The 23,683-nt window shown below is 44.8% G+C and overlaps 1 protein-coding gene across 3 annotated transcripts in view; it reads right to left on the reverse strand.

Annotated features, from left to right (window-relative positions):
- LOC138569529 (cytochrome P450 3A21-like) overlaps positions 1-23,683 on the reverse strand; it is a 542,158-nt gene that overhangs the window by 62,434 nt on the left and 456,041 nt on the right. For all 3 annotated transcript variants that reach the window (XM_069647584.1, XM_069647582.1, XM_069647583.1), the window contains one exon: positions 17,405-17,565. In XM_069647584.1, coding sequence (XP_069503685.1) covers positions 17,405-17,565 — 161 coding nt within the window. The remainder of the gene's footprint in view (positions 1-17,404; positions 17,566-23,683) is intronic.

The following is a 23,683-nucleotide window of genomic DNA, read 5'->3' on the forward strand; positions in this document are numbered from 1 at the left end:
CATCCTGATCAATCTGGATTTATTAAAGGATGCCATGCCTTTTCTAATTCAAGACTATTATTTAACATTCTAGCACAATCCCAAAATTTAAATCAACCTTCAGCACTTGTAGCTCTAGATGCTGAAAAAGCTTTTGATCGTGTCTCCTGGCCTTTCCTGTTTCACTTGCTTAACTGTCATGGACTTCCTTCTTATTTCATTAACTTGGTCAAAATTCTATATTTTTCACCTACTACACGTATCCTCCTTAATAATTCTCTATCCTCCTCTTTTAAGATTGAAAGAGGTTCTCGTCAAGGATGTCCCCTTTCTCCATTACTGTTCAATCTTGCTCTTGAACCCCTTATTCAAAACATCAGACTAAACTCAGACATCAAGGAAATCTCTGTAAACAACATAGAAGCTAAACCTTCGCCCTTTGCTGACGATATTCTTATATATCTTTCTGATCATTCCTCCTCTATACCACATTTAATCTCTACCATTAATGATTTTTCCGCTGTTTCAGGTTACAAATTAAACTTTGACAAATCAGAAGTCATGCCACTTACATATACTTGTAATAAGAATAATACTCCATTATCAGGTCTTTCGTGGCAATCATCTCATATTAAATACTTAGGACTTTTAATTTCTAATGACATTTATAACACTATTGATCTAAATACTAATAACTTAATTGAAAAAGTCTCAGAAATTACTGAGTGATGGTCATCCCTATTTCTTTCTTGGTGGGGTCGTTTAGACACTATCAAAATGATGATTATTCCCATCATTCTCTATTCACCTTCCATGATCTCCAACACAATTCATTCCTCCTTTTTCAAAAGAATTCACTCGTTATTACTAAAATTCCTCTAGAATCATAAAACTCCTCGTATTGCAGCTAACAAATCGAAACTTCAGAGGCCTTCTGGTGGAGTTAAATTTCCGAACTTTCAATTCTATCACAATGCCTCGCTTTAAAACAACTCACCTCCTTTAATCATTATGAATCCCACTTAGACAAAGCCCCTCTCAGGTTCAACATCAAAGCAAGCATTATTTCCCCACTCTCACTTTCACATTTTGTAAGGACATCCTAATGGCCCAACATTAATTCTTATCCATCACTTCATTTTTTAAAAATCGTTTGGAATACATTCCCGGCTAATTCCTTTAATAAAATCAATCCTGCAGATCTGTTTTTATGGTTTAATAAACAAAACCCCACCAAATCTAAGATATTAACTGTACATAGATGATATGTATCAGGGATTAAAAGTATCAAACAACTAATCCAAAATGAAAGAATAATCCCCTTTCCGATAATCTGTAAACAGTACACCATTCTTTCATTTGATCTTCCTTTTCACACTTCATTAATCAAATCTATTACTAAATATATAACTCCCTTTAAACAAAAATCCCTGTCTCCTTTTCTAAATCTTTTTATTAATAATCCCTCAACTAAAGCGGCTAATTGGTATATGTACTTAAATGACCCTCCCTCCCTTAAAACACCTATCAGGGATTGGGAAACTAATTGGAATCTTCAGCATTCCCCAGATATCTGGACTAAAATATGGAAAATATGGCACTCCACATCTTTTGCTGCTAACCTCACCCAAACTTATTTTTACATTTTTCACAGAGCCTTTCTCACTCACTCCCGTATTGCTAAAAGTTTAGTTGTTGCTTCCAATATATGTTGGTCCTGTAATGAACCCAATGCAGATTTTTTACATTTAATATTTAGATGTTCATATGTTCATGCTTTTTGGGTTAAAGTTTGGTCTCAGATGCAATCAATTTTTCTCTTTACAGAACCGTTGACATTAACTAATTTAATGATCGGACCTTTGGTCAATCTGATCATTAATCAAATTGACTATTCATCACTGTTTTATCTGTTTATTAACATTGCTTTTTATAATATTATAAGCAACTGGAAAAGTGCCACCAACCTTTCATATAATCTCTGGTGGAATTCAATATGTTCGATTCATCAAATAGAACAATGTCATGCTTCATCATTTGATTATTTACATAAATTCAATAAGAAATTGAATAGACGCATACAATATTTGAATACTAATGTACAATAGATACATTTCTTCTAATTATTTACTCCTCCCCCCCTTTGTCTCGTGTCTGTTATTGTTTGTAAAATTCCCCTTCATATTTATTTATTTATTTATTTATTTGGATTTGTATAGCGCACATCTGCCCATGGGCATTGTGGCGCTGAAAGAAAACTTACTTGTTACAGGCGTACATGGAGTAAATACAGATACAGTGCAGAGCATTCGTGCATATATACTTACAGTTGTGCTTAATTAAGTACAGTAGGATAGGATGGAGTTAGTTAAACAGCGTGGTTTTAAGTACTTTACGGAAGGCTTGGTATGAGTTTTCGTTCCTTAGCGCGGTAGGGAGTGCGTTCCAATTTTTAGGTGCTAGGTGTTGAAAGCTAGACCCACCGGCTTTGCTTCTTTTGAATGTGGGTACATATATCTGGTACGTCAAATGTGACCTGGTGGGTCTGATGGATGAGTTAAGAGTGATTCTTTCAGAAAGATAGGGGGGAGCCTTGGCGGAGAGGCATCTGTGGGTGATGGCCATGGATTTGTGTGATGGTCTAGGATTTTTGCTTGGAGGAGTACAATTTTGTTTATGAGGGCGCACTGTATGGTGTTACACCAGGCTTGGTCCTTAACAATCTCTTGAGACTTGGTGGCCGGCGTGGATAGTTCCTGAAGATGGCGAAAAGCTCTTTAGATTCTGAAGTGGCGTTAGCGATTCTTTCATTGTAGGCAGTGCTAATGGTGGATTTGTACTTATTCGCCAGAGCAGCAGGGTCTGGTGTGGCATGGAGGTTGGTAGTGAGGGCCTCTAAGTAATATTATAATTACTCCAAGTTTATCTAAGCTTTCTCATTATATTAGCTATTAATAACAGTTTTTTGCAATTGATACATGTATTTCTTATGTACAACTTTGAATGTACTAAGTTATGTAATCTCTTTCTTTTATGGGTAGCCAGTGAGCTTCTTTCCTGGCTTGAGAGATGTGCTCCCTTTTAGGGATGCTTAGGGCTGCTCTTAGGGCATTGTTTTGTGTTACTTGCATTTTTTTTAGGTTTTGTGCAGACGTACCTAGGAAGAGAGCGTTGCAGTAATCCAATTTGGTGCCTACTGTGGCTCTGGCTATGGCCAGGCAGTTTTTAGTGGATAGGAAGGGTTTGACAGCGTTGATTACTTTAGTGTTAAGTGCAGCAGAGGAGGCTATGGCATTGACTTGTCGTGTCATGGAAAGAGTGGAGTCAAGGTATACTCCTAACGTTTTAACTGCAGTGGAGACTGTGATGGTGGAGTTGTCTATGTTGAAGGATTTGTACCGCGTTGGGAGTTTGTTTAGAGTTTATTTGGTGCCAACTAGTAGGATCTCTGTTTTGTCCCCGTTTAGGCAGAGGCCGTTGGCTGCCATCCAGGTTTGGATGGCTGTATACATCTTGGTTAATGCTGCAGCATCATGTTCATAGATCCCTGTGAGAGGGAGCAGGACTTGCGTGTCGTCAGCATAATTTGTGTAAGCTATGTGACGACGGTCCAGGTCATTGAACAGTGTGAGGGTGAAGATGTTGTATAAGGTAGGGGCGGTGCAGGACCCTTGTGGGACGCCACAATGGATAGTGGTAGGGTTAGCGCTGGCCGAGTCAGAAAAGACCTTCATGAGTCGACCCTCGAGGAATGATTTGACCCATGAGATGGCTTCTGGTGAGAAGTGGGCTTCATTTTTGAGTTGCGTGCCTAGAATATCGTGATTGACCAAGTCAAAGGCGGCAGATAGGTCTAGCAAGAGCAGGAGTGCAGGTTTGCCTTTGTCCATGATGTCATTTAGTTGGATTTTGAGATCTAGTAGGGCCGATTCGGTCCCATGTCCCGGGCGGAAACCCGATTGCCTTTTTCCTAATATGCGATTTTCTTCCAGGTATTGCTGTATTTGTGTGTACGCAATTTTGTCGAGGATCTTAAGCAGGAAGGGAACGGTTATGATGGGTCTATAGTTGTTGGTGTTTTCAGGATCTAGAGTGGGTTTTTTGAGAAGAGGGCGCACCCAGGCTTCTTTTAGGCTGGTCGGGACTGAGTTTGTATTGAAGGATGCATTGATGAAGGTTTTTGAGAAATGGGGCTAATGTTTCTACGCAGTCTTTAATTAGTTTAGCGGGGCAGGCGTCGCCTTTGCAATTAGAGGGTTTGATTCTGTTAACAATATCGACTACCTCTTTTTCTGAGACTTCTCTAAATTTGAATGGAGTAAAGGGATTTGTCTTTTTATTCTCAGTCATAGTTTCCGTATGGGAAGCTAATAAGATATGCTGAGTGAGATTTGTGTGATGGTCTAGGATTTTTGCTTGGAGGAGTTCAATTTTGTTTATGAGGGCGCACTGTATGGTGTTACACCAGGCTTGGTCCTTAACAATCTCTTGAGACTTGGTGGCCGGCGTGGATAGTTCCTGAAGATGGCGAAAAGCTCTTTAGATTCTGAAGTGGCGTTAGCGATTCTTTCATTGTAGGATGTGGATTTGGCTGCTATAATACTTTTTTTGTATTGGGTGGCCAGTGATTTGTAGGCGGATAGTGATGCTGCGTTAGGCGCACTTTGCCATAAGTTTAGGGCTTTGCGTTTTTTGGTTCGTAATTCTTTTAGTTCTTCTGAGAACCAAGTATTTGAGTGTTTGGTATTTTTTGATTTTTTCTTTTGTAGAGGGGCAAACTAAGGCAGTGCTAATGGTGGATTTGTACTTATCCGCCAGAGCAGCATGGTCTTGTGTAGCATGGAGGTTGGTAGTGAGGGCCTCTAAGTAATATTATAATTACTCCAAGTTTATCTAAGCTTTCTCATTATATTAGCTATTAATAACAGTTTTTTGCAATTGATACATGTATTTCTTATGTACAACTTTGAATGTACTAAGTTATGTAATCTCTTGAACACGTGTCAACTTCAATTGTATTTTTGACGTTAACTATTATTAATAAACATTTCCCTAAAAAAAAAAATCATGTATAGTCCCTGTCTTTGAGTTCAAAGTGGCTCTATATGTTGTGTACTGCGTACACGTTTGCCAATACGAGCCATTTCATTGCTGCTTCAGGAGAACATGTCTTGAGGTCAAAGGCCTATCAAGGTCAACAGATAAGGAGGATTACAGTCAGCTGTCCAATTTATTCTGAAGCCAATACTTGCATATACGGGAGCAGTAGACTCAATGAATATGTCCGGGAAGTCAATATAATGCAATATTAAGATCATTCATCTCCCCTGGTACCTGGAGCGACTTGCTTTCAGAGTCGCTCTCCCTTTTGTGTAGTGTAAACAGTAATGAACCCTGTATTTAGATGACAAATCCACTTGAGTTGGATGTGTATGATGAGCTATATCACTGTCACCCCCACCCCGGTATTGCTGGAAGAGGTGCCTGCTTTGGCATATGCGTTTCCTGTAGCATCCATACATTCCCATTATGTCTATTGCATATGATGCAATTTGTCTAAACTTCTATTGCCCATAATGCCTCTTGTGTTCCATGTCAAGATATGCAATTTAACTTTGGGGAGCCCAGACGTCTGGGAATAGCCACAAGGACTCATTGGACCTCAACGAAATAACAGAGTGAGTGAGATCCCAACAACTCGCAATGGAGGTGACATCAGATTATTCAGCGGTAGGTTAAACCATGATTGTTTCATTCGAAAACAGAAATCAATGGCAGTTAGAAGACTTTTTCCTCCCCACCACACCCTTGCCAGCTGGCCTACATGCTGTGTTGGCTAGTGACACATGTAAGTATCCATTATGTTCAGTGCAATGTCAAAGTAAGACGCAAGCATATTGAGCTCACTGATGTCCCTGACTAGGTTACTAAGCCCTTGTCAGGGAAGAGGTGGCGAGACAGCCACCCCATCTACGTGTTTTGCCCATGGCGAAGTCGATCACCTGGCCTTGGCCATTGAAACTTTGTGTCTTGCTAGTGAGTACAACTCTGAGTTTCGCTGGAAACAAAATTGCTTATTGCTCACCTTGCTTGCAAAGAAGACTCTTGGCTTCTAGCAATCACTTCCTTGCATCCTGCATTAATGGAGTGTGTAATAACGCAGGTCCACATTCAGGTAAGTTCTTGGTATGTCTTTAATGTCTCCAAGTACAGGTTAACATGTAGGAGAACAGACACCGGCTTCCCACCCTGCGGGCACTCACCAACTGACTCTTGCAGAACACACGCACGTCACCCAAGTTATACAAATGCATTCCTGTAGGCGCGCGCATTCCATTCCATTTCATTGTAATGACAGACTACAATCATAGATTACAACACTTCTCCCCCCTTTGATTAATCAAGATTCAAGGAGGACAAAGCCAACCAACACAGAATGCACAACATGTGGCCACCACGATGTGCACTCCTTAATAATCCCTGAAAATTGCATACCCCGCAAATCAATTGCTGCAGACATCTACACTATATGTGAAAAGAAGCCATGTACCAAGACACGTGTACCCTAACCAGATCGTAATCCCCTGACAACCACCATACCAAGTCGCCGCCTAAACCAACAACCCAAAAGAATATGCAATTTATATGTCACACATTCACCAAAACAATACCCACCTAAACACCAACACAACCTGCACCATAGAACACCAGTTCATCACACCCTTGTTCCTACGCCTACAACCAAGAACCAACCTACGAGGACACCAACCCTAACACTAACTCCACCCAGAGCTGCCCCTCGGAGCCAGGCCTGCCACACCTGACATTCAAAACCAAACTAACGCTCCCAACCATCAGTGCACTAAACACCTTCTGCCCCGGGCTGCCACCCCAGGACCTCCAGCCTGCCACACCAGAGCACCACCACAGGAAATGGACCCTCCCGGCCATCCAAAATCCAAACGACAAGCACTACACACAGGTCCCATCATCCACCAGGAAAAACATCAACTAAACCCACAGGTAAGTAACCACCAGCATAGCCCAAACCCTCAAGCAGATGAAAACTAATTGCACATAGCACTAAGCAAAGCCACAGATGCTTACTGTCCAACAACACAACCTTACAACCCTACTCTGCCTTCACAAAACAACGCCAGCACGAACGGAAACATGCCAAAAAACATGCCAAAAAATAATATGCGTAAAACCAAAAACTCGCCTTCCCCTCATATAACATGCAAGGCCCGGCCGGCACCCTACACGTATGAAGAAACTCATCATAACTGGCGACCAATAGATCCACCCGGCCATCCATTAGTAAAATAACATCACGTAAATTGCTATCCTACATCAGAAGCAACCACACACCATGGAGAAACTCTTCATCACACGCACCATGGAGAAACTCATCACCACTCGCACCCAATAGATCCACCCGGCCATCGCAACCCGTAAAACTGCTCATCATACAGCAGAACAAATACAACTGCAAAAACACTAAACAAACTCTACAATGCGGGCCATAACCGCAACATATATTGTACCAACTACCGGCATGAATAACTACAAACACAGTAAGTTACCACATCACCGAACCCGTACCTGAGTAGTATGAACCCGCCCGGCGCTCATCACTACACATAACTATCAGGTACCCAAAAACCATAGTCATGTCATGGCGTGCACATCAAAGGAAGCATACATACGCACACCTACAACGGCACACCCACACGAGAAAGCATTCACAATATACAGTGGAATTTTCATGCGACGCCAAACAACCATATGGAGCACACAGCATTAAAACACTTCACCACTCTGTTGCCCGAAAAATAAATCCAGGCCAGAGTCCTCAGGCATGAAAACTACCGTTGAACAACCAGAACGGTAAAACCCTTTTATATATTGGAAGCAAATCCCTCCCGAAAGTCATCACCCACAAGTCTGACCCAAAATACGTCCCCATAGCACCTGTATGGAATGAATGTATACAACATAACTCCAATGCAGAGTCCAAGGAAATGGCAACTTGCTCGCAGAAAATCGGGGCCACCCCCTCCTTCAAGAGAAAAACGTGAAGAAATCATAATACAACATACGATGCAAAATTATTTTACAATTTTCTTTTGTTTTTACATCCTTTTTCTTGATACCCAAATACACACAAAAAACAGGGCCTCCACAATCAACAAGACACACACATACTCTCATGCCACGCACCAAAAGGCCCACACCAGGGCCGGTCTTTGCATCAAGCAGCCCAGGCGGCTGCCTGACGTCAGTCAGCCTCTAGGGGGCGCTGCACCAGCAGTCCACAGTGCCAGTGCTAGACTACACATGTAACACGTTTGTTTCCTAACATTATAAAAACGAATGTGCCTGTTCATTTTTATAATGTTAGAAAACGAACGTGTTGCACGTGCATTCTGCCAATGGCACTGCTGCAGGCTGTGGCCTCGGCCAGAGCAGTTTCTAGTCCATTTGGTGCCCAGGGCGAAACACTAGGAATGTGCCCCCCTGTACCCTATCCCATGCGCCACTCCCAATGCACCCCGCGCTCCACTCCCGCTGCACCCCGCGCACCACTCCCACTGCACCCTGCGCGCCATTCCAAAACTACACCGTTAAGGAACTCCTACCCAAAGTCAAACAGTCCGTCACACAAGGAATGAATTGCCATTTGCAATGGTGGGCCACTTTTTCACTGGTGCCCAAGACAATTTTATGCCCCAGTCCCACTTAGGCTGCAGATAATGAGGACTGGGCACACCAAGAGACCATGAATATGGCATAGGATGCAGTATATACAACCAACAAAGAACACAAGATGCTGAAGAGGGCTTGGAGGCAACCTAAACCAAAAGGGCAATGACATGGAGGCACCTGAACCCAATAAACAATCACTTTAACATTCTTTGAATGGGAATCAAGTGTATGCTTTGATACAGTAAAGTCTTGACTGTTGTAAGGATACATGGACCAGGATTATTTATTTATTCATGCAATGTTTGTCGGGTACCTGCATATTTATTTATTTATGCAATGTGTGTCGGATACAGGTATCCGACAAACATCGCATAAAAAATAAATTATCTGTCTCCATGTACCCGACAAACATTGCATAAATAAATAAATAAACCGGTTCATGGCTTAAAGAATATTTACTCAGCAACACTGGTCAAAACTATTATCCGCATAGTGAAGTAACTCATCACCATTACCATGCAAGTGGTTAAAGTGTAATTGATATATAGTTTGGAAAAGAAGTGGCATGAAAGAAATAGCGCTGCTTTAAACTATTATTTTGGCCATTTTCTGAGCTTGCAGGGATGCACCATGGGCCCAAACGGGTCTCTGTTTTTACTGTGTCGGGGCCCACGGTGCGTCCCTGCAAGGCACGCCCACTCCCCACGGCCCACTGCACCTCCCCTCACATCTCAATTCCAGCACAAAACCATTTAGTGACTAATGGGCCAACATTAGCAGTTTCCTGTCGGCATTGTGATGGAAGGGGCTGGTTTTAGCTGCAGGGGGACCTAAAGTGTTTTTATTGGTGTGCTAAGTGGCGCGAAAGTGGTCAGATGGAGCCTCTGACTTCTGTAATGTCACATAGTACTTTTGTACTACGTGACATTACAGTCCTAAGGGGCGGCGCCAGCACCTGACCTGCGGAACTTTCTCCACGTCAATGCGCCACCCCACAAACTGGGGAATTCCATCCCCTCCAGAGGCTCCAGGGACCGTGGCAATTGCACCCCCTGGGGCTATTGCACCCCGGGCAGTTGCCCGCCTCGCCCGGGCCAAGAAACGGGCGAAGCCTCGGCCCTCAGGCAGGGCAGGGCAATTGGCAAAGAAATTAGCAGCATTTTTTGCTTTATTACCTTCCCCTGGCCCTGGGTGGCGCCGGCGCGACTGGCGCCAGCCATGCCCATGGGCGCACATGCAGTGTGCCCTCCTCCAGGCTATGGGCGCTCACTGACACTGAAGTGTGGATCGATTGGGGCTGGCTGGTGTTGTCGGCCCCGGCCATTACAGAAAAGAGGAGCGATTGGGTCACTAAATCCTGAAGTTGTTCCCATCACAAGCACACACTGCCAAGCAGCAGAATCAGCAAATACAAACAGCTGCCGCATCCTACCCTCGCTGATTGGACCTTGTTTCAGGAAATCCGGCAGTAACTACAGCCTGCCGAGGCAAGCACACTTCTTTCCCCCTGCTCCCGTCCTTGCAGGTGAGGCCTATTGCTGCATAGGTGTTTATTTATTTTAAAATGGTATTGCGAAGATGACTGGGCCAACCAAGAACGGCCTCTGGAGGCCACAAAGCTAGACACTTTTGTCAAGGCTCAAGTAGTCATGAAAAAGGAAGCGAGGACTGGTGGTGGACTCTCCTCAGGAGATCAAAAGGCCGGTTCTCGGAAGACCTGGGCAGAGTGTCACCGTCAGCAGATCTTAGACAGTTGCAAGTTCCAGTGAGGTTGGATTGGTCCGTCCATTCGGCCCGTAGCCAGGCCAAAATCACTTTGAGGGTGAGGCCCTGGGGGCCAGTACCACGCGTGAGCCGGTTTGGAGAATACTACGCCCCCCTAGTTCCCGCTCCCGAGCATATTGTTCGTCGTTCCCTCTTTCCTGGGCATGCACAGCTGACTTTATTTAAGTGCAAGAGTTTCATACATTTCACTGTTCGCTCAGTCTTGTCTTATACTCTTTGTCGTTGTGCTTCTTTTGTTTGGAATAGTAATCACGCTAGTCTAACAAGATAAACAAACACCTACACGAACACGCCTTGTGAATGATGGCGTGAAGGATGGATGCAGGCGCTGGACCAAAAGCTGAGCGAAGTCTGCACAGCAGCTGGCTTGGGAAAGCGACTCAGCAGCTATAGTAGAAACCGTCTCCGTGGACGGTTGGCCCGTCTTCTGTATAATGCAAATACCCAGACTTGCAGGATGCATGCTTCACTTTCTTTGTTCCATTGGGGGCGACATGCTGTAGCATCAATTCATGGCCTTTAAAATACCCCGTGCGGTGCAGCTTCCGATCTCCTTTAACACAAATGCTGGGAAATGGCCATGACTAGCTAACGCCACATTAATCAAAGCCAGGTCTCTAAATAATGGTTCAAGTGTTGGGGAATCACCTGCTCACACTTTCTGTCGTGTGAACAACCAGTGCACAAAAGGTGTTTCAGAGCGTAGGGCTCTTGATGCCACCCATTTCTGAATTTGATACACCAACAGCTAAACACACCTTGGGGAGGCAGCTCCTTCTGCATAGTCCATTTCTCTCCCAAGCTCAAGACAATGTTCTTTACCATAATGGAGAATGTGAAAAAGCTCAAGGCTGCAAGGCTGGGGGGTGAGGGTGGAGGGCAAAGCGCACTACGCTTGGGGTACACTGGAGATGCTTCCCCTGATACCCACATTACGCCAAGTACCTTGAAATGAAATTCGTCTATACACTGCTCAATGTGCAAGGGCCACTGTTATTCAAGCAGCACGCGACTAGTAATTTGCAAAAAGTAAACTTAATGAGTCCCAAGAAAAGGTTGCCTTCCACTCTTTAAGAATTTGATTGTTTTCGTTTTTATGTTGGGATGGTAGATATCATTTTTCTTTGCGATCTTACAGTTTCATGGTGCTGTTGGGAGCTAAAATGAGTGATCACGAAGGAAACATTTAAGAATGTTGAGAGTTCACGAGCATGAGCGAAACAAATCCCAACACTCGAACTGCCATTTCGCTGCCACGGTAATGCACTGCAGTGTGTTTCAATGTAAAGTCCACATTGTAATGTCATAATTTTAGAACGCCACCTCTCCAACATTAACATTGGGAGCTATGTTGAATTGTACATGCATGTCAACTCTCTGCATATGTTTAAAGTAGACTTTACCACTCACATGGAGTAGTGATATTGTTTACGTGTCCCTCCTAAATATATTTAACCTCCCGTGAAATACATGTATTTTAATGCTGAGATAGACGGGCGTGTACAGCTATCGGTGGGTATGTTGCTGGTGCTTATTCTTGGAGGTTCAAGTAACACTGTTCAAGACCAGTTCATCACCTTTTAAGAGTGGCTAAATGTTTGAGGTCATACGAATGACATTAGTGTAGATCTGACAACTAACATTGTCGTTTCTCTGACCTCAGTCACAGCAGCAAACTGGTCATTGTTACTAAAAATGAAGAGCAAAAGCAGACTAACATAACGAGTCCTGTTCCGGTTTGACCCTTTTATTGCTGTTTTCTGAGGTTCATGAAATTCAGCAGATGCCAGCATTGACAACTTTGTTAACTCATAGTCCCCACTCCCACTGCTCAGCCCATGACACATGCATGAGATCACAGGTCGGGTGAGGGAGGGGCGCCAACGATGCTTCCCGCCTGGGGTGCAATCTGTTGTAAGACCGGCCCTGGCCCACACAAGGACACAACGGAGGCCACAAACGCTACCCTTCACACACACACACACTGGCCTTAACACCACAGAAAACTTAATCCTCAGTCAAAGTGAGATTCTTTTTTTTTTTCTTAACCTGACGTAAAAACTATGCAGATCCGGATCGAAACCTTCCAGTATATCGAGAAAAAAACAACATCTGTCACAGCATGCTCCATCGACGCACCCTTCAAATCCGCACAAGACGCAACCATGCTCACATGTCTTCTTCAGAGGCACAAGGAGCTCGTCACCACTGTCCCGCTCGGTGCGCCTCTTACGGGAGACGTGGTGGAAATCAGAATCCTCCTCCCCAACGACACCAAACAGAGGGTCTACCGGTTCAGTCAAAACCCCCAAAGGCTCCATGTCCTCTCCCTTGCAACCACTGCCGAACATGGAAACTCCCGAGGCGACTGTAACACCGACGACACCGCACTCCTTCGACGAGGCTGCAACTTCCAGGGGTTCCTCAGCCATCAAGACTCCCAGGCACGTAACACAACCGGAAGAGCACTACTATTGCTCAGCTCTTCCTGGGAGAAGCGCACCACAGGCTGCAGGGGCATCCAACCTTACGAGCAGAAGGTTCCACTCCTGGCAACTCCGTGACTGGCCGCTGGAACAGGGGGGGGAGGGCTGCTTAGCAATCCTGCCACAGGAGAATGCTCAAGGGGCCAGGACTCACCAGCCGGCACCGCAGATGAAACTTTGCGGTCACCCCGGACTCCACACTCTCCAGCCGCACAGCCTGCTGGCACCGGACCCAATGGCACCAGACACCCCCGCTACGAACCAGCTCCGGACCCGGGGGCACCCACACTCCAGCAGAATCCGGCAACCCCCCTGAAACAGCTCGAAGTGCGGGCCCCAAAGGACTGGACCCAGGAGCCAACGTTGCTGAGGTAGCTCCTACTACAGTCACCCGCACCTCAGTCTCCGCAAACGTTTAACAAAGGGTCTTCGGGACTGGACCACGGCACAGCAATTCCGGGGCTCCCACTGCAGTCAGCCGACGCCACACACTTCAGTAGACGGCGGACAGTGGCCCGCCAGGTGGGATCTTCGAATCGGAGGGCGGTGTCTTCTCCAGCTGTGCTGCCCCCTCCGCAGAAGCCCCGAACCTCGTCGCCAGTGTAATAACGCAGGTCCACACTCAGGTAAGTTCTTGGTATGTCTTTAATGTCTCCAAGTACAGGTTAACATGTAGGAGAACAGACACCGGCTTCCCACCCGGCGGGCACTCACCAACTGACTCCTGCAGAACACACGCACGTCACCCAAGTTATACAAATGCATTCCTGTAGGCGCGCGCATTCCATTCCATTGAAATGACAGACTACAATCATAGATTACAACTAAGAGAAATCTGCAAAGAGGGTTAGGCTGGCAGTCCTTTCCTTAAGTCGTGCCCTCTGTAATTGAAAATACTTGTTACTACTGATCCAGGAAGGGCATCCAGAGGGAGTCGTGGGCATGGCGTGTGGGTCACCCGCTCCACTAGGGAATGTTGAAATACCCATGGATTTCCAAGGATTTTTAGCAGCATGTTCTCCAAAAACGCTTGTATCTTTTCGATTTGACTAGACCCAGGTAGACCTACAGCCCTAGTGTTATAGCGTGAGCAGCTGTTCATGTCTGTATCCTTCACGGATGACCTTCTTACGAGCTGCCTGTAGTTGCATTAGACCAAACCAGAAAGAAGTAAAAGTTGCTTTATTAAGTAAGATAACAACAAGCAGCAGGTTCACTGCTTCTTAGGTAACGCCAACTGCAACTGAACTCAGAACCACTGTCAGTTCTGGAACATCAGTCAGGAGTAAACAACACATAGACAAGGAACACTTTGACATCATAATGCCATGATATAGTACATCCTCCACTAAAGCATAAGCAAACAGAAACATACATACTTCTTAACCTAACAGCACCCCTGCCTGCAGCCGCGATGCAGCATGACAGTAGCTGGTGTGTGTATTGTCACAAGCATTTAGGAGGGATACAGAGTAAGCCCAGTGAGGACCAAGGCAACAAAGGCAATGGGGAAACTCACACCTTATGTTTGAGAGAGAAATCCTCATTATATTTGCTCTGCTTCATAATACGCCACATTCATGCAGTATGTTGTTTTTGCTAGATTTCTATCATTTAACCATAAATAAGTATTCAATGGAAGGACCAGTGTTTCATGTTTCCAATCCACTTATAATGGGCGATATGTCTGTGGCTCAACATCATATAAGAGGACCCCCAGGCCTGAGCCAAATGTTCTTGTACAATCACCCTCACTTCTCCACTTCTCAGTGTGGGTGGGGGGATGCTCAGTGCTCAGTGGTGCCAGCAGCTATGGCTCTCAATGGGGAGGAGCCCTTGCAGGGCTACTCTAAAGTCCCTCAATGAGGCGCAAGGAGGTCCCCATACAGACAGTGCTCGTGTCCCTGGACGCTGAGAGTGGCGAAGTGAATAAATGCTTTATAAACTCTTAGCCAGGCCAGCCTACTAGGCACACTGATCAGGGTGCTCAGACACTGTGGCACTCCACTTCCACGGCAGCCTCACAGTCCACAGTTGCCCCCGAAATCAACACTCTGGGCACCGCTCAGGCCTCATGCACCCTTGGGCATTAATGCTCTCCCCACCTGGATGGTGGGCGCAAACCATCTCCAGCCCATACCAAGTTCTGGCTCTGGGAAGAATGCACCAAGCAGTGAAGGGCAGCAAAGCATTCAGGTCTAAGCGTTCTCGTCCATGCCATGTGATGTGGCCTACAGGGAGCTGCCTCCAGTGCTCAGGTCTAGGTTCCTCGGCCAGTCAGTGTGGGCCTAAACTCCTGCGGGCTAGTATCCCTAAGCTTGGCCAGCCTCACAGAGTGCACCAGAGTACAGCGCAAATTACATCCTGCGATTATTTACAAGTCCTGTACACTTAATGTTTTCTAAGTGTGCATGCAACATGCACATAATGTCTACCAAATGTGCTTGTAAATGCAAATTATTCACCCATTTCTTTTACTAATATGCTTCGTGGTCTTTAACTTTACCTTGCTGTCGTCGACTAGTTTATCTGCTTAAGACATTCAATTGTTTTGAATTTAAACTATGCGTAAGGCCCATGCAATCACACAGATAATAACAATGTTTTTAAGGGAGTTCTGTTCATTTTCATTAGCTTATAAATAAATATGATAAGTCCGGTATTTCTGAATTTATCCCATAAATCTCAATAGGTTGCGCAATCCAAAAGCCTCTTCTTATAGGCGGACGGTGCATTCTTGGGTTTTAAAACAAACTCTGGCATTTACCTGAACACTGAACAATTGCCCAATAGTAAACCTCTCACTTTCAAGGTGCCAAGCTATCAATTTAAATGTAATCAATTGGACTGTGCTAATCTCTCCCTACGCTTTGTTATTCACAGTCATTCACCTTTTTACACAGAATGTTCTAGACTAAGCTGCACTGTGACCTCGGACTTTGCAGTCTCAGAATTATTATTGTGGATTTTGACCTGTGCTATCAGCTAAAGGCACACCCATGCAAATAAGCCAAGAAAACCGTTAGGATTGCCCGAGCCTATCGTGCACCCAAACATTGCTTTTTCCTATTCTTCAAACCTTATGACACATTCCAGTTGATCTCATATGCTTTATGCTACACCCACTTTTCCTACATCATAAATCTACAGACCATGCTACCACAAAACATTTTTCCCATCTGTATCCCTCGCTCCTCTGTCTGTTGGACCTATTACTCCTTTCCGATAGCCCTGTTCCTTTTCCTTCTGCAGAATGAGATCTGGATAGCATTGTTGGGGTACAACAAGCCAGGCTATAGACAAGCCCAGGCTCTCGAGGACTACAAGGTAGTGACTTGGCTCAGTATAAAAGTCTCAGAACATAACTGATGCGACTATTCCATTCAGGACCCCTCATTATTAGTAGGGCAGTATTGCAGGAGTAAATCCGCCGAAAGACCAACAAACGCTATTACCGTTACATTCACTTGATTCCACAGATTTATTGCGGGATTACAACTGGTGGTAGGGCAGTGTAAGACCCCATTTTTGGAGTCCATTGGACTCCATGAGGATTTCGTCAGAATTACAACGGGTGGTAATGCTGCCAATTTTTGCTGGAGTTTAATCCTCCACCTTCCACCAAACTCGTAGTACAGCGGTGCGGTAACAGAATTACAGCCACGTTACCAATGTTTTTTCCTGCACCGCCGTACTCATAATGAGGCCCATTACCTTCAGCTCATGAGCTTTCTCAGTTTGCGCCCCGCAACTCCCAATGTTTACATTGTCGACGCTTAGCAGAGTTTTGAAGTAAATCTGCAATTCATTTAAACAAAAACATACATATTTTATTTGTCATACCTAGTTGGAAAGCAGTATCTTGTGTAATCCCTACTTTAGAATGCCCATGGTACACGGGTGTTAGTGGAATAGGCAAACAGAATTAAACATTCTGACTGGCTGGGAATGGTTGAGGCACATTCTAAGGTGCTTACCTTGTTTACTACTTAATGTACAATAACCATACTGGAAGACACAAACCGTTAACGTTGCTACACAGTGCTTGAACAATCTGACTACATACTATAGAATAGATAAAGATATGGTAAACTGCATTTTGCATACTGATAACCATGTCCAGACTAGCCCTGGTACATATTCTTACAACAAAAGCCTTGCTTGTACTTTGTGCAATTGCTACTTTTCTTGTTTATAGCCCTGTCTCAATTTGAAAAATGGCTATGGTAAAGTGGGTATGTCTTCTGGTTTGTAGTGCAGAGATGTGGGGATACTACGAGGGATAATAGAGGGGGAACACGCTGGTCTTGGAAGCAAGACCATGCAGAGCAACAGAGTTACGAATCCCGGATCCGCTTTTAGAAACCAAACTCAGGTACGGTATTAGGCATGTTATAAAAAAACAATTAAATAAATAAACACCATATGTTCCCAGCTCCACTCACCTTGTTGGGTAGCACTCTGTCTAACTCTTCCTGAAGCCGCTTCTGGATCTCAGGGTGAGTTGCCAGGTTATAAGACAGAAGAGTGAGTGAAGTGCTGGTGGTCTCATATCCAGCAAAGATGAAGACCAGAGCCTGGGCCATGATCTCAGAATCAGTCAGAGCTGCAAGTTAAAAATAACACAGGAATAAATGGGGCATGCATACAAATGGAAGGCACAGGGTGGTAAAAGATAAACACAATTATATATGAACATGAAAATGACAAAAACAATCTAATCAGAAGCCCTGGTTTTCTAATGTAATACTTCATCATCACTTAGCTAAAGCTTTTCAAATTGGCTTCTTTCTACTCATGTATTTGCACTTTACATATGCAGCAAACACTTTGCAACCCGAAGAGCACTTGTTTGTATATACAGAAGACACACATCTATATTAGGAACATACTGAGTCTGTGATCCATTCATTTACAAATATCTAGGGCAACAGTCAAAAGACACTGGTTCCTGCATGTCCATCACTTCCTACCAATTTCTAAGACAGATGTTTGCAACTTTTGGCTTTCCAGGCGTTTTGCACTACAACTCCCATCAGCCCTTGCCACAATGGTGAGAGATCATGGGAGTAATAGAAGAAAACCTCTTTTTTAAAACTTTTGTTTATTAAGAGAGCAGCTTCATAGCAAGACCATTTATACAAACATTGCAATGTGGTTTAAGCATAGTTCTGTAACATATATGTACATAGCAGACAGGCAAATGTCGCAAATCAAGGCGAGAATATGGGTGTTACATCAACGTCAGGCATCAAATTACACAAATATAGGCGCAACAGTGTCCATATGTACTTGGGACGACAGGGTGTCAGGACCGACAGTACAAAGAGTTCCTCATCATCATTTACCATACATAAGTCTTTCAGGAAATTAGCTCGGGTTGGTCCAGTTGCAGATTTCCAACATTTCAGGATACATCGTTTGGCAACAATACATGAGAAATTAAATAGTCGCTTCGTGGTTTTCTTCACTTTACCAATGTCCCCAAATAGATACTTCAAGGGGGACAGGGTCGCCAGGATCAACGTTATTTCCTCAAGGAGCCCCACCACTTCCCGCTAGAATTCCACAATCAAGGGGCATGACCAATGCATATGATACGTTCCAGCATTGGGGACGTTGCATTTTGAGCAGGAACCTGTACAGTTTTCTACGAATTTGACTAGTTTAACAGGGGCATAGTGCAATTGATTTAAGATTTTAAATTGTATCAGCCGGAGCCCAGAATTCATTGAAACGGATTTGGTAAGTTGACAGTAACGGGACCATCTGATGTCATCAATCAGGGTGCCAGTGTCCCGCTCCCAGGTCTCTTTAATTGTGTTACGTGAAGTGGAATATGTCTGTACCAGGGAGTATAGCATCAAGACCCCCTTGCCATGACCATCTGTGGATACCACAGCTCTAATACATTTGTGTGTCTGGGGTTCCAGTGGAAATGTTGGCCATCTAGCAGCGAAAGCAGCCCTCATTCGGTGGAACTGAAAGCGTTTAAGCTGGCCCCCTCCCACCGCATCCATAAAGTCTGTAAATTCGCAGAAAGTGCCATCCGGGGACATGTCCCGCATCTTGAAGAGCCCATTGGGGTCCCATGATTGCTGAAGGGCCTTGTCAAAGGTTGGGGAAATGTTGGGGAAATTCCACAGGGGAACCTCCGGGTTGTAAGGGGTCTCCAGGCCAATCCTTTTATAGATCCTGGTACAGTCGTGTGTGGTGTTGCGTACTGGGTCAAATGGGCAGGTGTCTTTGTAGGTGGAGTTGAAAATAACGGAACGTATGTCGTTGGGGCGGGCGGCGTGTTTTTCAAGGAGTATTTGTGGGGCTGTGCCCTCGGGGTCGAACCAATGCTTTGCAAATTATGCCTGTGCAGTTAAATAATATTGTTCAAAGTCGGGGGCGGCAATACCACCCTGTGCATATGGTTCAACCATCTTGGCCCACCCTAGCCTAGCCGTCTTCCCATTCCAAATAAAGTAGGAGGTGAGTGACATGAGTTTCGTGAAAAAGGGCTTACCGGGCCAGATCGGGATATTGTTGAAATAATATAGAAGTTTGGGCAGAACCACCATTTTAAGTAGTGCTACTTGGCCATATAGGAACAGTGGAAGGTTAGCCCACAACTGGAACTTGGCCGTCAGGTTTAGCAAAAGTTCATCGTGATTTTGTGTGTATAGTGTTTGTTTATCCCTGGTTACCATGATTCCCAAATAGCGTACCTGAGTAGGAGCGGGCTTAAACCCCCTTATCTCGGATAGGTCTCCAGTATTCGGGGTCAGAGGAAATATTTCAGACTTCGGGACGTTGATTTTGTATCCAGAATAATCCGAGAACTCATGTATGTCTGACATTATGTGTTGCACATTCTCCTGTGGGTTCCGGACATACAATAGGGTATCGTCCGCGTATAGTGATATGATCTGTGGGGGACCTGAGACCTCTATGTGAGTGATTCTTGCGGATATATTCAACCACTGGTTCTATGGTAAGTGGGAAAAGGATGGGTGAGAAGGGACAGCACTGCCTAGTTCCCCTATGTAAGAGGAATGTGGAGGATAAGGTATTATTGGTTAGAACTTTGGCAGCCTGCTGAGTATACAATAGTCGCACACATTTAATAAAGTATTGACCGAGACCAAACTGCTCGAGCACCAGAAAGAGGTATGTCCAGGAGACAGAGTCGAAGGCCTTTACGGCGTCTAATGCCACAACTGCCGCCTTTGCCGTCGGATCGATCTGTGCCATCTCGCCAAACACCAGCCTTAAGTTCAGGGCTGTGGATCTCGTCGGAATAAGGCCAGCCTGGTCTGGGTGTACCAGAAGTGGCATGTATGGCAGGAGTCTGGTGGCTAGTACCTTAGCGAAAATCTTTGCATCAGTGTTTATTTAGGAAAGGGGTCTGTAGGAGGCCATGTCTTGTGCTGGTCTACGGGGTTTCAGGAGGAACGTGATAATTGCTTCGCGCATTGACTCCAGGAGGACACCTCGGTCCATAGCCTCCTCCCACACTTTCAATATTAAGGGGGCTAATTCGTCCTGAAATTCCTTATATAATTCGGAGCTCAAGCCATCTGAACTGGGGGCCCGACCACCGGACAAAGATTTAATAGCTGCGGTGAGTTCCTCAATTGTGATAGGTTGGTCCAGTATGCTTTGTGTCTCGGGGGTTAATGTTGGGAGGTCTAGGTCATCCAGGTACCTGAATGTGTCTTCCTTGGTTTTCACATCGTGATTGGAGTATAAAGCAGAGTAGAAGTCGGCGAATGTGGAGTTAATGTCTTGTTCTTTATTAACCGTTACCCCAGCCGGTGTCTGTATGCTGGCAATCGGGTTGGGATGTCTATCGGCTCTAAGCATATTGGCCAGGAATTTGCCCGCCTTATTACTTTCCCCCTATCTACGGGCTTTAGCTGGGCAGACATGTATAGGACTTCCCTATTGGCCAACTCGTTGAATTCCTTTAGTGTAATGTGGATTTTCGACAGGGTTTCCTTATCAAGTGTGGTGCTATATTCAGTTTGTAACAAGTCTATTTTGGCATCGGCTATACCCAGTTCCCTTCGCACAGACTTCAGCATACCCGTGGACTTGCCCAGGATGGTTCCCCGAATCCAGACCTTGAATGCCTCCCACAAGGTAGCATAGGTGCTCACCGAACCCTCATTTAGTTCCAGAAATTCCCCAATCTCAGTGTGTAGGGCTTCACAGACATGGGGGTCTCTCAGGATCGCATGGTGCATCCTCCATCTTCTGGCAGGAGGTGGAGTGTCCCCTAGGTTAATATCGAGTGTTATCATTGAGTGATCTGAGAGGGTGAGGAGATGTATTTCGCAGCCAGAAACCGTTCCATTTAGGGACGAACTAATAAGCCAGTAATCTATGCGCGAGTGGGAGTCGTGGACGGACGAATAAAAGGTAAATTTCCTCTCATATGGGTGTAATGTATGCCATGCATCTATTATATCAGTCTGTTCCATCAAATGTTTCACGACCAGTGCAGCTTTGGATGGAGACTAGGGGTGGCTGACGATCGATCTAGGGAATGGTCGAGTATTGTGTTAAAATGTCTGCCCCAGATTATTTGTGCCTCCCCGATGTGGACAGCATATCCAGTATTGTACGGTAAAATTGCGGGTCATCTACATTGGGTCCATAAGTGTTAATCAGTATTATCTGGCGTCCCGCTATCTCCCCCCACACTGGTACGTATCTACCTTGTGGGTCTATCTTACTGGAGTGATGTTTGAAGCACAGCTTGGGATGTATAAGTGTCAGTACTCCCCTAGATTGAGCTGAGTATTCCGTGTGGTATCTGTGGGGGCTCCATTGTGGCAGGAATTTGGTGTTGACAGTGCCCAATGCATGTGTTTCTTGTATAAGAAGAATATGGGGGTAATGGCGCACAATATATGCTGCAATCTTCCTCGCTTTAACAGGGTTATTAAGCCCTCTGATGTTCCAGGATAGCAGTTTAATGTTTAAGCCTTTGTTAGCCTGTCTCATAGTTGTATCTGGAATCGACCGCTTGCCTGTTGTATTGCCACATTTCCAAGTAGTGGGGGCTCCCCGCTACAAAACAGCTCTCTGATTTAAACGTTATAACTTCCCCAAACAGTCCTGGCATATTGCCAGGGGTAACCCTTTCTCGATTTCCCCACCAACCCCCACCCGCATCATCAACCCCAACCCGATGATGTATCCCTTGAACCATAACTTGGGAAGTCTCCTGGGCGTGCAAGCTATACTCACGTGGCCGCCAACCAAGGGGCCCACGGCCCTCCTTCAAACAAGTAGTGATCAGCGCCACCTCGCCGCCCATGGCTTTTAACTTTATACCATTGCGGTATAAACGGAAGCCTGTCAGCCGGCGGGGTCTTCCGGTTCCTCAACGGGCTGGGGTGGTAGATTCTGGTTTATCGCCCGGTCTCGGGGGGGGGTACAGGGGGATGGAGGCTTCGACATATGACATGGCCTCCGTAAGATTTTCAAAGAAATGTGCTTGGCCTCCGTGTTGAATTCTCATCTTTGCTGGGAAGACGAGCGCATAGGATATCTGGCGTAGTCTCAGTTGTTCCTCTAACCTCTAACTGGTTCATAGGATCTTCTTAGTGTTTGCACATTCGTCGAAAAGTCCGGATATATATGTATTCTGCTGTTCTCATAGAGTAGAGTGCCTTTTTCCCTGGATACTCTCGGGATAGCGTCTCTGTCCCTATAATTGAGGAGACTGGCAATTATCGTGCGGGGACGTGCTCCAGGTCTGGGAGGAGGTGCTAGGGTACGGTGGGCACGTTCCACAAGGAAATGGTCTGAGAAGGAGTCAGGGCCCAGAAGGTCTTTCAGGAGGGTTGCCACTTGGCGTTCCATGAGAAGAAAACCTCTTTAAAGCCATTGGTTGCAGACCCCTTGTTCTGGACACTATGGTTGAGATAAGCTGGCTGGTTCAAGATACTTGCAATAGCAGATATGGCATTCCTGTTTCTACAGCCTCCCGCACTATCAGATTCATGAAATGTCCTTCTGGACCAGGGAGTGGATCACAGCATTTTTTTTACAGTACACTAGCTAAGATATTCTCAGTGTCCAGCCACACACGCAGACGGGATACAATGGTGACCAATATCTTTTCAAAGAATTTTTTTAAATGTCTATTATTATCTTTTTGTTAGAGGGCGATGGGGATTAAACATGTGTCCATTGACCGATCTTCCCTGGCACCCCACGCCCGTAGTCATTTCTTTAATTAGTTTCCTTCCCATTTCTACTTACTGCTTCTTGCAATTTTGGGCAGAAAAAGTCATTTTTACAACTGCTTCTCAACTTCTATAGGGGACATATCCCTCATCATCGACTACAGTTTTTTTTTCATATCAAATAAAGCATCATTTTTCAAACTGCATCTTTTTATTCAATACTTTTTTATGAATAGAAAATATATTTAATTATCACCATCAATCAAACATTCATTACAAAAATTACAGAACAATTAATCAATATAAATCACAATAAAGCAAAAAAAGGTATGATTTTTTTTCTCCTATATAAACCTTAGCACAAGTCTATCTCATATAGAATCGGTTTCCGCAACATACATATGTTTCCCTCCTCAGCTGGTCTCTAATACCCTGGACTTTTTTCAGGGCGGATTATTAATTATATTCTAAAATGATCCAAAATGTTCAGTCTGTAGAAAATTAATTTGTGACAATTTAGTGACATGGCATTAT

Source organism: Ambystoma mexicanum, chromosome 2q, assembly GCF_040938575.1.
Source record: "Ambystoma mexicanum isolate Mex_15411 chromosome 2q, UKY_AmexF1_1, whole genome shotgun sequence".
Taxonomy (NCBI): Eukaryota; Metazoa; Chordata; class Amphibia; order Caudata; family Ambystomatidae; genus Ambystoma; species Ambystoma mexicanum.